The sequence below is a fragment of the Mandrillus leucophaeus genome, unplaced genomic scaffold, assembly GCF_000951045.1.
Source record: "Mandrillus leucophaeus isolate KB7577 unplaced genomic scaffold, Mleu.le_1.0 Scaffold21, whole genome shotgun sequence".
In the NCBI taxonomy this organism is placed as follows: Eukaryota; Metazoa; Chordata; class Mammalia; order Primates; family Cercopithecidae; genus Mandrillus; species Mandrillus leucophaeus.
In genome coordinates, this window is record NW_012102143.1 from 1,757,860 (window position 1) to 1,769,958 (window position 12,099).

General features: G+C 45.6%; 1 protein-coding gene across 4 annotated transcripts in view; it reads left to right on the top strand.

The window, feature by feature from the left end:
* Nucleotides 1–8,474: 8,474 nt before the first annotated feature.
* Nucleotides 8,475–12,099, top strand: part of ATG16L1 (autophagy related 16-like 1 (S. cerevisiae)) — a 44,299-nt gene continuing 40,674 nt past the window's right edge. For all 4 annotated transcript variants that reach the window (XM_011980250.1, XM_011980251.1, XM_011980252.1 and 1 more), the window contains exon 1: nt 8,475–8,856. In XM_011980250.1, coding sequence (XP_011835640.1) covers nt 8,742–8,856 — 115 coding nt within the window. In that variant the 5' untranslated portion in view covers nt 8,475–8,741. The remainder of the gene's footprint in view (nt 8,857–12,099) is intronic.

Here is a 12,099-nt window from a genome sequence, read left to right on the forward strand (position 1 = left end):
CGAGCTAGCCAGGCCAAACAGAAGATGTGTTCCACCTGTCCCTTCTGGGAGCTGCCCCTTCCCCTCCATCCAAAGGAAGCCATCCTGGAAGACTGACCTGCCCCTTTGCCACAAGGATTCTTAGATACAGGCACCTGCTGGTCCATCAGAGTCTTCTCCCGGGAATTGAGAACTGGAGGTCAGAGGCGCCAGCTCTGTTTGGCTGCTTGTATGTACTGAGGAGCTGTCAGAGGAGCCGTTTCTTTACCTCAAGGATGGGAGAACTGCGAAACACAAATGGCTGGGCCACAAGATGAGAGAAGGAAGCAGCGACCTACAGAGAAGCGGATGCAAAGGGCTGAGCATGCTGGCTGATCTGCATCCTAGTTGCAGTGATTCCTGGGATCCAGCCATGTCTCTGCTGCCAGTCTCTGCAGCACCCCAAATCCAGACAATAACCCCCCTTTTTCCCTTAAGGTAGCTCATATTGTACTTCTATTGCTTGCAATCAAAAACATTCTAACTGATACACAGTCTCAACCTATGGGGAAAAGAGAGATCAGACTGTTACTGTGTCTATATAGAAAGAAGTAGACATAAGAGACTCCATCTTGTTCTGTATTTGAGATGCTGTTAATCTGTGACCCTACCCCCAACCTTGTCCTTGCAAGAGGCATGTGCTGTGGTGACTCAAGGTGTAACGGATTTGGGGCTGTGCAGGGTGTGCTTTGTTAAACAAGTGCCTGCAGGCAGTATGCTTGTGAAAAGCCATCACCATTCTCTTAATCTCAAGTACCCAGGGACACTACACTGCCAAAGGTCACAGGGACCTCTGCCTAGAAAAGTTAGGTATTGTCCAAGGTTTCTCCCCATGTAATAGTCTGAAATATGGCCTCGTGGGAAGGGAAAGACCTGATCGTCCCTCAGCCTGACACCTGTGAAGGGTCTGTGCTGAGGAGGACTAGTGGAAGAGGAAAGAAGGCCTCTTGGCAGTTGAGATAGAGAAAAGCATCTGTCTCCTGCCCGTCCCTGGGCAATGGAACATCTCGGTGTAAAACCCGATTGTATGTTCTGTTTACTGAGAAAGGAGAAAACCGCTTTAGGGCGAAAGGTGGGACTTGCTAGCTAGGTGCTCTTTATGCACTAAAAAGATTTATGGAGATGTTTACATATGCTTATCAAGGCACAGCACTTTTCCTTAAACTTATGTCACAGAGATCTTTATCCTGACCTTCTCCCTACGATGATCCTATCATCCTGCCACTTCCCCTTTTCTAAGATGGGAAAGATAATGATCAATAAATACTGAGGGAACTCAGAGACCGGCGCAGGCATGGGTTCTCTGTACGCTGAGCGCCGGTCCCCTGGGCCCAGTTTTTCTTTCTCTATACTTTGTTTCTGTGTCTCATTTCTTTTCTCCAGTCTCTTGTTCCATCTAAGAGAAATGCCCACAGGTGTGGAGCGGCAGGCCACCCCTTCACAACCTAAACCAGACAGTCTCAGCCCTCATAGCCTGACACACAGCCAGCAGCATGGTGAAGCCGGTGAGTTCTGGTACCAGGCTTCCTTGACTGTTTCTCACCTCTGCTGCTTCTTAGCTTGTGGCACCGGAGAAGTTGCTTCTTTTTTTTTTTTTTTTTTAGATGGAGTTTCACTCTTGTCTCCTAAGCTGGAGTGCAATAACACAATCTTGACTCACCGCAAACTTTGCCTCCCAGGTTCAAACGATTCTCCTGCCTCAGCCTCCCGAGTAGCTGGAATTACAGGCGTCTGCTATCACGCCCAGCTAATTTTTTTGTATTATTAGTAGAGACGGGGTTTCACCATGTTAGTCAGGCTGGTCTCGAACTCCTGACCTCAGGTGATTTGCCCGACTCACCCTCCCAAAATGCTGGGATTACAGGCATGAGCCACCGTACCTGGCCAAGTTACTTAACTTCTGTATGTCTGTTTCTTCATCTCCAAAAAGGAAATATTAATAGTACCTACATTATTGTGTTGTGAGAATTAAATAAGTCGATACACGTAACACGGTGCCTGACATGTAAAAATCACTCCATAACATTAACTGTTATTTGTAGTGGGAGAAGGCAGTAGTGTCTACGAGAAATTTTATCATCTCTTTAAAGATCAAAGAAACAAACCAAGGAAGATAGCCTCCCTACCTCCACCATAGATCACATTCCCAGCTTGTTGGAGGTATCATGTTGAATCCTCTGGCCGGCATTCCAGACACTGGCTGCCAATATGCAGAGGAGATAAAGATCTCCAAGAAAGTTGAAATGTTACTAAAATGCTTGCACTGTAGTATAAGGATAATAACACTTCCTCAGACATCATTTTAAAAGTATGAAATCTGGCCAGGCATGGTGGCTCACACCTGTAATCCCAGCACTTTGGGAGGCTGAGGCGGGTGGATCACTTGAGGACAGGAGTTCTAGACCAGCCTGGCCACCATGGTAAAATCCTGTTGCTACCAAAAATACAAAAATTAGCCAGGCCTGGTGGCGGGCATCTGTAGTCTCAGCTACTCAGGAGGCTGAGGCAGGAGAATCGCTTGAACCTGGGAGGCAGAGGGTTGCAGTGAGCTGAGATCGAGTCACTGCACTCCAGTCTGGGCAACAGACTAAGATTCCATCTCAAAAAAATAAATAAAAATAAAAATAAATAAATAAATAATATGAAATCTGCCAGGCAAGGTTACTCCTGCCGATAATCCTAGCACTTTGGCAAGCTGAGGCAGGGGCATTACTTGAGCCCAAGAGTTTGAGGTCAGCCTGAGCAACTTAGTGAGACCCAGTCTCTACAAAAAACAAACAAACAAAAGTTAGTGCCAGTTATTTGAGAGCCTGAGGTGGGAGGGTCGCTTGAGCCTGAGAGTTTGAGGCTGCAGTGAGCTGTGATCGTGCCACTGCACTCCAATCTGGGTGATAGATCAAGACCCTGTCCCAAAAAATGAAATAAAATAATATGAAATCTGAGCGTCAACATATATATTGAGTGAAGGACATGATCTGCATGTGGTTTAATCTATGTGCACAGTTTCTTTATAATGAAAATTTCCTGCCATGTGCATATATATATATATACACACAGATGCACACACACACAAGCAATGACCCCCTCCCAAAAAAAAAAGAAAAACGAGGGGCAAAAGAGCCAAGTAACATATGCCTCCAAGGAAGCATTGCTATTATCATATTAAGAAACAAGGTTTGGACCCGGCACAGTGGTTCACACCTGTAATCCCAGCAGATGGAGGCCAAGATGGGCAGGTCACTTGAGGTCAGGAGTTTGAGACCAGCTTGGCCAACATAGTGAAACCCTATCTCTACTGAAAATACAAAAAATTAGCTGGGAGTGGTGGCAGGTGCCTATAATCCCGGCTACTCGGGAGGCTGAGGCACAAGAATTGCTTGAACCCAGGAAACAAAGGTTGCAGTGAGCCGAGATGATGCCACTGCACTCCAGCCTGGGCAACAGAGTGAGACCCTGTCTCAAAAAATAAAAATAAAAATAAATAAATAAGGTTTGGAAGGATCAGCGGTGTGTCCGGAAACCTGTGTTAGTTGGTTTCTTGACTATCCTTTGGTTTACTCCAGCAGCTATCGGGTTTATACAGCAGACAGTTAACACAGTAACACAGTTAACTTCGTTTATTTTCACTTTGAGTAATATAATTTTGGGAAGAGCTGAGAAGGAGTGGAAATAAAGACTAAGATAATTTTTTAAAAGAATAATAGCAAATGAGATTTTAAGAATAGAAGCCAGAGAAAAACCAACAGAAGAGAACTGAACCCCTTTGGTACTGCCGTCAGGCCGGCTCTTTGTACTCTATATTCCTTGCATCCATAAATGATACATGTTCCAATCTCCCTTCCTAGAGTGAGCTCTTTGAAGTTAGGACGCCCATCCCTGTGTCCAACCCACACTGGAATTGCACTGTTTTTTTTAACCTGCTGAGTGGAAGGTAAAGGAAATCAGGAAGACCCAAAGGGTAGAGAAAAGAGTAAATAGGACAATAGTTTGAAGGTTGGCCCTTGAATTCCTCCGAATTGGAGCATAACTAGAGGATCTCACAGATGAGGTGTGTAGGCATCAATGATGGAGGTGAGAATCTCTTGGAAGTTTTTAGCAGTGGAAATGCTGCCACAGAAGTGCTGTTATGTTAAAGCTGGTGGTACTTTGTTTCAGTGAAACTAGACTTTCCACAAAAAAAGTCCTTTGATAAGTGATGCCTTTTCTACTTCCTGTGAGCAAATTCGTGAGGATTAACATATTGCTACAAGAATCTTGGGATATTTTACATTTATCTTACATCCGTTATAGGCAGTCAGACTCCATTTCACAGATGCTGCTTCCCGGCAAAGCATGCTGAATCCTTTAGATAATCACTATTTACCAGAACAAATAAAAACTCTCAAGATCTGTTATTTGTCACCAGAGTATTCAGACAACCTATTTCCTCCTCCTTCCTATTACTCATCCCCTGTGTTATTCACCCTCCATCCAGTCATTCCCCTCAGGGCCTGTGAACACACCTGAAGCCTCTCCATCACTGACTTTGCTCTTCACCAGGTTGCCCTCCCATTGGCTAATTTAGGAGTGAGTTACATATGACTTAAAAATTATTGTGTTTCCTGTATTCTAGTCTAACCAGACTGCAGTGACAGCCAGAACAGAGACTGGATGATGGGGTGCAGTGGTTAAAGGCACAGATGCTAGAATGAAATTGCCTGTATTTGAATCCAGGTCTTGCCACTTTACTAGCCAGGTGTCCTCAGGCAAGTTACTTAACCTCCCTGTGCCTCAGATTCCTCGTCTGTAAATAAGGATGAAGATGCTACTGAGCAGGATTATTTTGAGGAGGAAATGAGTTCTAATATGTGGAATACTATTCAGAAGAAGGCACAGCCCATAGCACTGTAGAAGTGTTCCTGCTGATTCATGATCTCCCATGCTGTCAAAATAAATGGTTTTATCAATAAATATGTGTTCATTTCCAGAACTTTTTTTTTTTTTTTGAGACAGAGTGTCACTCTGTCGCCCAGGCTGGAGTGCAATGGCACAATCTCGGCTCACTGAGACCTCCACCTCCTGGGTTCAAGCCATTCTCCTGCCTCAGCTTCCCAAGCACCTGAGATTACAGGTGCCTGACACCACGTCTAGCTAATTTTTTGTATTTTTAGTAGAGATGGGGTTTTGCCATGTTGAGCAAGCCGGTCTCGAACTCCTGACCTCAGGTGATCCACCTGCCTCAGCCTCCCAAAGTGCTGGGATTACAGGTGTGAGCCACCACGCCTGGCCCAACTTTTTCATGAATACATAGTCTATATATATAATGTCTACCTATTAGAAAATGCATATAAAATACACATATAAGAAAAAAACACCAGCAATACCACTGCCTACAGATAATACTACTATTAGTATTTTCACATATTCCATTCATTAATTAAATAACATTTACTGAGCACCTAACACATAAAGGGCTTCATGCTCTTGCTGGAGATATAATGATGTGCAAAAACAGACACAGCTCTTGTCTCATGGAGTTTACAGTCTACTGGGGGAGACAGACCTTAATTAAGTAATGATACAAATATATGTGAAGCTGTAACTGGGATCAATGCTATAAAGGAGAGGTACATGTGTAACAGGGAGATAAGATCTGGTTATGAAGGTCTCTTATCCGACTGTTGTGAGGAAGTGACTACTGAAATGAGAATGAACACACAGAAATTAATTTGGAGAAACCAGAAGGGAAGATGTGCCCAACACAGTAAATCCAAAGGCCCTGCAATGGGAGAGAGCATGGTAAGCAGAAGGAAGTAAGAGGCTTCAGTATGGCTGCGGTTGTGTGCTAGATAAAACTGGTGAGTTAGGAGGAGGGCAGGCCTAGGAGAGCTTCACATCCTTTCTTTAGAAATTATTCTTCATGTGATCAACAAATATTTGTGTATGAGGAGCTAGGGACACACTAATTTTATATAAATTGATTTATGACATATACTGCTGTTACTATCAACAATTTCCAGCAATAAATATACAGTAATTTAACCAATCTCTTATTGTTGGAAATTTAGATTTTTTCCCCCAACTTCTCACCATTATTATAAACCACAATTACTTTTACACCAACCTAAAAACAATGCTGTGACAAAGATTTTTGTATGTGGACATATGTCCAAATATTTCTTGGCATAAATTCCTGCAAGTGGAATTGCTGGTTAGGCAACTGCAAATTTGTAAACATATTTTTATACACAGAAAGAGAGAGTCAGGGTTTCACTCTGTTGACCAGGCTGCTGGAACGCAGTGGTGTGATCTCAGCTCACCGCAGCCTTGACCTCCTAGGCTCAAGTGATCCTCCCACCTCAGCCCCATTCCAGTAGCTAGGATTACAGGCACATGCCACCATACTCAACTAATGTTTTGTATTTTTGTAGAGACAGAGTTGCATCACGTTGCCCAGTCTGGTCAGTCTCAAATTCCTGAGCTCAAGTGATCCTCTCACCTTGGCCTCCCAAAGTGTTGGGATTACAGGTGTGAGCCACCATGCACAGCCTTGGAAACATATTTTAATCATAAATGTGGAAAATTAACGTGCTTAACTGTCAAGATGTAGTGTAATGGTCTTTTAAGGGTGGTGCCACTGCTGCATTTGAAGGCATTCTCGGTCACTTTCAGAACTTTTTCATTTTGTTCAGTGCGTGAGGAAGTCACTTCTATTTCTGATCCCCATGGATCCTTCCAAAGACTTCAGGTCCACTCAATACTGACTACCAGTGAAACATCTTTAACTACAGTGCTAGAAGCCTGACTGCCCTCCTCTCCTCGGCCTAAGTTCTTCTTTTTTTTTTTTTCTGAGACGGAGTTTTGCTCTGTCGCCCAGGCTGGAGTGCAATGGCACGATCTTGGCTCACTGCAAACTCCACTTCCCAAGTTCACGCCATTCTCCTGCCTCAGCCTCCCGAGTGACTGGGACTACAGGCGCCCACCACCACGCCCGGCTAATTTTTTTTTTTTTTTGTATTTTTAGTAGAGACAGGGTTTCACCGTGTTAGCTAGGATGGTCTCGATCTCCTGACCTCGTGATCCGCCCACCTTGGCCTCCCAAAGTGCTGCGATTACAGGCGTGAGCCACCGCACCTGGCCACCTAAGTTCTTTTTATCTGTCTCTTAAGGACCTTCCTCTGGACTTGAGACACACTGAAAAAGAAGGTAGTTTCTGATATTCCTTTCCCCTCTTTTGGCCACCTACTTTGTCTGGTTCCATTTTTATGCAGTAAATTCACGAATAGTTAAAGGCAGATAGAGCTCCAGCAACTCTATTACAGAACTGGATTTTCCATTCTACTGAGCTTGTTCACAGACACAACTTTCTCAGGAGGATCTTCATCTCCCCCTTTCAACCTCTACAGCCTTAGATCACCTTCCAAGGCTCCATTTATTGTCAGGCCACAATTTCTAGGATTCTAACAATGAAGACAAACTCTGATACACGATTCACGTCTTTCTTAGCTCCTATTTCCAGTCCTCTTCTCCATTGCAAAGAAAAAAAAAATCCAAACAAACCACAAAAACTGTTTCCAAGTTCAGTGGGACACTCCTGCCAAAACACCCTGACTTCGGGTATGTAAGAGTTAAGAAACAAGAAATAAACACGAAAAGGACCTTAACAGTCAAAGACAGGTTTATTTTGGAGAATAAACCTGAGAGAGGCTCCTTGTCGATTTTGGTCAGGAGCATTTTCTCTTACACACTAAAGGTGTTTAAGGGTTTACGAAGCGGTGAGCTTATTGCAGGTTCGTAATGTTTCTATATGAGGGAAAGTTTATTGCAGGGTTGGAAAGTCTCTGATCAGAGGGGAGGCTATCTCCTGGTTGGCATGTTTCTGGTTGGAAGGGGGTTTATCTTAGGGTTGGAATGTTTCTGGTTATGCGGACATTAGCCATTAGGCTCATGTTTTTGGGTTGGATTTAGGTGGCTTTTTAATCAAGGGGAACTTAAAATGGTGGCAGTTATCCAAGATGGCAACGCTCCTGCTGTCAGGGTAGGCCTTGGGAAGACACCGAGTGTCTTTGTAAACTTAGGTTTCCCCTGTGCCAAGCACAGTGCTGACTGCATTACATGGGTTTTTCTTTTTACTATTCGTGACAACCTTCTGAGGTAGGTATCACTACTGACCCCAGTTTACAGATTACCTGACAACTGAGGCTTAGGGAGGCTGCCATCATCCACAGTCACAGAGCTACTATGAAGGGAGGGAACCCCATTTGTTCCTAAACTGCGATTTAAAAAAAAAAAAGTTGGGGGAAACAGGCCAAGAAAGAAAACACGAAAAGGGTTGAAAAGCAGCAAAAGTAAGCAGTTAGGAGGAAGCGGCCCCTTTCCCGCCTCCTTCCCTCCCGGAGCTGTGCCTTGCGCGGGGCCCGGACGCCCCCAAGCGGCCACCTCTTTGCCTCTGACGCTTCCGGCTACAGGCTGGCGTCACTAGCGAGGGCCTTGCGTAGGCACCGGCCCCTGAGCCCGTGCGGCGTGATACGTCGGGTGAGGGGGAGGGTCTTCCGGCCCTCTGGAAAATCATTTCCGGCAGGAGCCGGAAGACCGTCCCGGATGGCCTCGGGGACGGTCAGTGAGTGGAGGTGAGCTCCGGGATTGCCGGCTTTCCCGCGTCCGCTGGTTGCCTCATGCTGCAGGCCGCGACCGCCAGCCCCCGCTCGCATCGGTGGCGCTGAGGTGCCGGGACAGGAAGCGACATGTCGTCGGGCCTCCGCGCCGCTGACTTCCCCCGCTGGAAGCGGCACATCTCGGAGGAACTGAGGCGCCGGGACCGGCTGCAGAGACAGGCGTTCGAGGAGATCATCCTGCAGTGTGAGCGGCGCCGGTGCGGGCTGGGAGCGGGGCGGGCGGGTCCCGCGGAGGCATGCGGGGCACCCGCGGAAACCTGAGGCCGAGTCCCCGGCGCCGCCCTCACGCTTGGCGGCCGCCCCGGGTACCCCGCGCTTGAGACGCCCCAAGCCTTTTAAATGTTTTTTCTAACTTGTGTTTTATCTTTGGAGGATTTTTCCCTGCTAAACTGTGCGATCTTTGTGGGGAGGCACAGTTCGTGTTTGTATTTGTGAATCCCAGCAGCTCACACAACGCTTATGCACTTAAATAGGTCCCAGAAACATCCCATTTATGGAGTCAGGTTAATGAAACGGTCGTTGACTTTAAGTCGCTGAATTAACATTGCCTTCTCAATGCACTGGAACGGGTGGCCTTTGATTCCTCAAACTTACTTCCCTTACTCTACCTTGGTGGTTTTTTTGCGGGGAAAGAGGGATAGGGGATCAGGGTCTCGCTCTGTCGCCGAGGCTGGAGTGCAGTGGCGGAGATCACGGCTCACTGCAGCCTGAAACTCCCAGGCTCAAGTGCTCCTCGCATCTAAGCCTCCCGAGTAACTGGGATTACAGACGCCCACCACCACGCTCGGCTAAATTTAAAAAAAAAAAAAATTTTTTTTGGAACGAGGGTTCACTGTGTTTCCCAGGCTGGTCTCCAACTCCTGGGCTCAAGCCATCTTCCCACCCCGGCCTACCAAAGTGCTGGAATTATAGGCGTGAGCCTGTAATTCCGGCCCCGCCTTGGCGTTATCATACATTTTGATTCTTAATCTCTTTTAGGTGGGACAGAACCTTTGCTGTTACTGAAATCTTCAGTATGAAAGAGGTGGTTGTCTTTCCGCTTACTGCTTGCAGCTTAAGGGTACAAAAATGTTTGTACCTTTACCTAAATTGTAATGGTCCTACGGTGGTTCCATCTGTCCCTGAAAGTAAACCTGACAACTTTCCCAAGTTATGTTGATCATGGGATTAAAAAAATTGCTGCCTTTTTTGCATTCTGATTGTGCAAAATCAGTAGTTCTCAAACTTAGGTGCACATTAGCATCACCTGTAGATCTTTAAAAAATTACAGATCCCAAGCCACACCCCAGACCAACTAAATCACAATATATGAAGTTAGGACACAGGTATCGTGTGTGAGATTCAGCCTAGAACTGCATGCCAAGTTATCAGTGTTTTTTGATGCTTCCCAAATGACTCTACTGTGCAGAGAAATTTGAGTACTGTGGTAATTATTTGCATGTGTTATTTCATTTTATGTTTCCCAAAATTCTATCTATGAAGCAGGAACGGTTATTGCCATTTTCATACATGGAACTGAGGCCAAGAGAGAATAGGTAACTTCTGAGGTTGCACAGCAGGTTAATAGTGGGACTGGATTTTTTTCTTTTTTTTTTTTTTTTTGAGGCAGAGTCTTGCTCTGTCACCCAGGCTGGAGTGCAGTGGCGCGATGTCAGCTCACTGCAACCTCCACCTCCAGGTTCAAGAGATCCTCCTGCCTCAGCCTCCCTAGTAGCTGGAACTGTAGGCGAGCACCACCACGCCTGACTGATTTTTGTATTTTTAGTAGACAGTGTTCCACCATGTTGGCCAGGCTGATCTTGAACTCCTGACCTCAGGTGATGTACCTGCCTCGGCCTCCCAAAGTGCTGGGATTACAGGCATGAGCCACCATGCCCAGCCAGGACTGGGATTTGAACTCAGGCTTGATGACTAACTTTTGCATTTGCTTTTCTCACTGGCTCCCCCAGCAAATGGTTCTTTGCTTTCACTGCACCCATTGTTTTAACAAAACTGAGAAGAAAGGGGATGTTTTGCTGTTCTAGGAGGCCGTGAAGAACAGTACTGTTTCAGAAAGCCAGAAGCACAAGTCCCTCTTACTCAAAACATGATTCCCTGACAGATGACATAAATCAGTTCATTAGGTGTTTATTGGGTGCTTATGCTTTAAAAGCTAATATCCTTTGAAAGTCAAATTGGGTTGGAGGCTTGACTCACCCCTCACTGAACCTTTTCACTTACTTTCTGAATCTGTTTTGCCTCATCTATAAAATGGAGATGAAGCTTGCCCTGCCCACTTCATAAAAACAGTGCTGTGCATATAAGTGCTTTCAAAGCCGTCTGTATAATAGCCTGTAATTGTAAAGCATTATCTCTTGACATAAATGGAATGTTTTCCTGCGCTTTGAAAATGGCATCTTGATGGGACAGGAACATGTAGAACAGTCAGAATAAGAGGTCAGTTGTGGAAAGAAGATAGCTTTAAAGGGTACTAGAGTAGCCAGTAATGCTTGCCTGAGGGACCAGGAGAGGAGACTGGGATGAGAAGCTAACAATGAACAGGAGAGTGAGACAGCCTTTGCTTGTTAAGATCTTCTGTTTAGGCGGAGGGATTGATGTTTAGGGAGATCGTTTCTATTATAGTTTGTGAAACACCTTCATTCCACTCATTCCAGCCTCCCCAGGCCAGTCAAGTTCTGACCCTCCATCAACCTGGAGTCTGTTCCCTGTTCAGTCCGTGCGTGTGAATCTGAAGAGAACGGTGGAAAGAAGCTGTAGGGGGAGGGGAAAGGCTTCCCTCTGTCTCCAGCCTTCTCTTCAGGGAGCAACCTTTGAGAAGGACTTCTTTTGAATGCCTCTGAGCTTTGGTTTAACATCTGAAGATCTTACTAGAGCCCTTTGACACTGGTGGATTTTAAACCTTTCTCGTAATCATGATGTCCCAGGTTGAAACCAATGCCCAGTTTGGCTGAGCTAATTCATTTGACTAATACAGATGAGAGTGTTTCTACCTAGGAATTCTCTTTTCAGATATCAGGAAGTGGGACTCAAGACTCTTTAAAAGAGAAACAAGCTCTTTGAACAGGAATAGTCACTAGCATAAACCCTGTCTTGTTCTGCTTGGTACCTGCAGAACCGGTACCCATATCTGATCTTACTGGTGCCTGTATGCCTATTACTCTTATTTTTTATTTCATTTTATTTATTTATTTATTTATTTAGAGACAGAGTCTTGCTCTGTCGCCCAGGCTGGAGTGCAGTGGCACGATCTCAGCTCACTGCAACCTCTGCCTCCCGGGTTCAAGCGATTCTCGTGCCTCAGCTTCCCTAGTAGCTGGGACTATGGGCAAGTGCCACCATGCCTGGCTAATTTTTGTATTTTTAGTAGTTTCACCATGTTGGCCAGGCTGTTCTCGAACTCCTGACCTCGGGTAATCCGCCTTCCTCT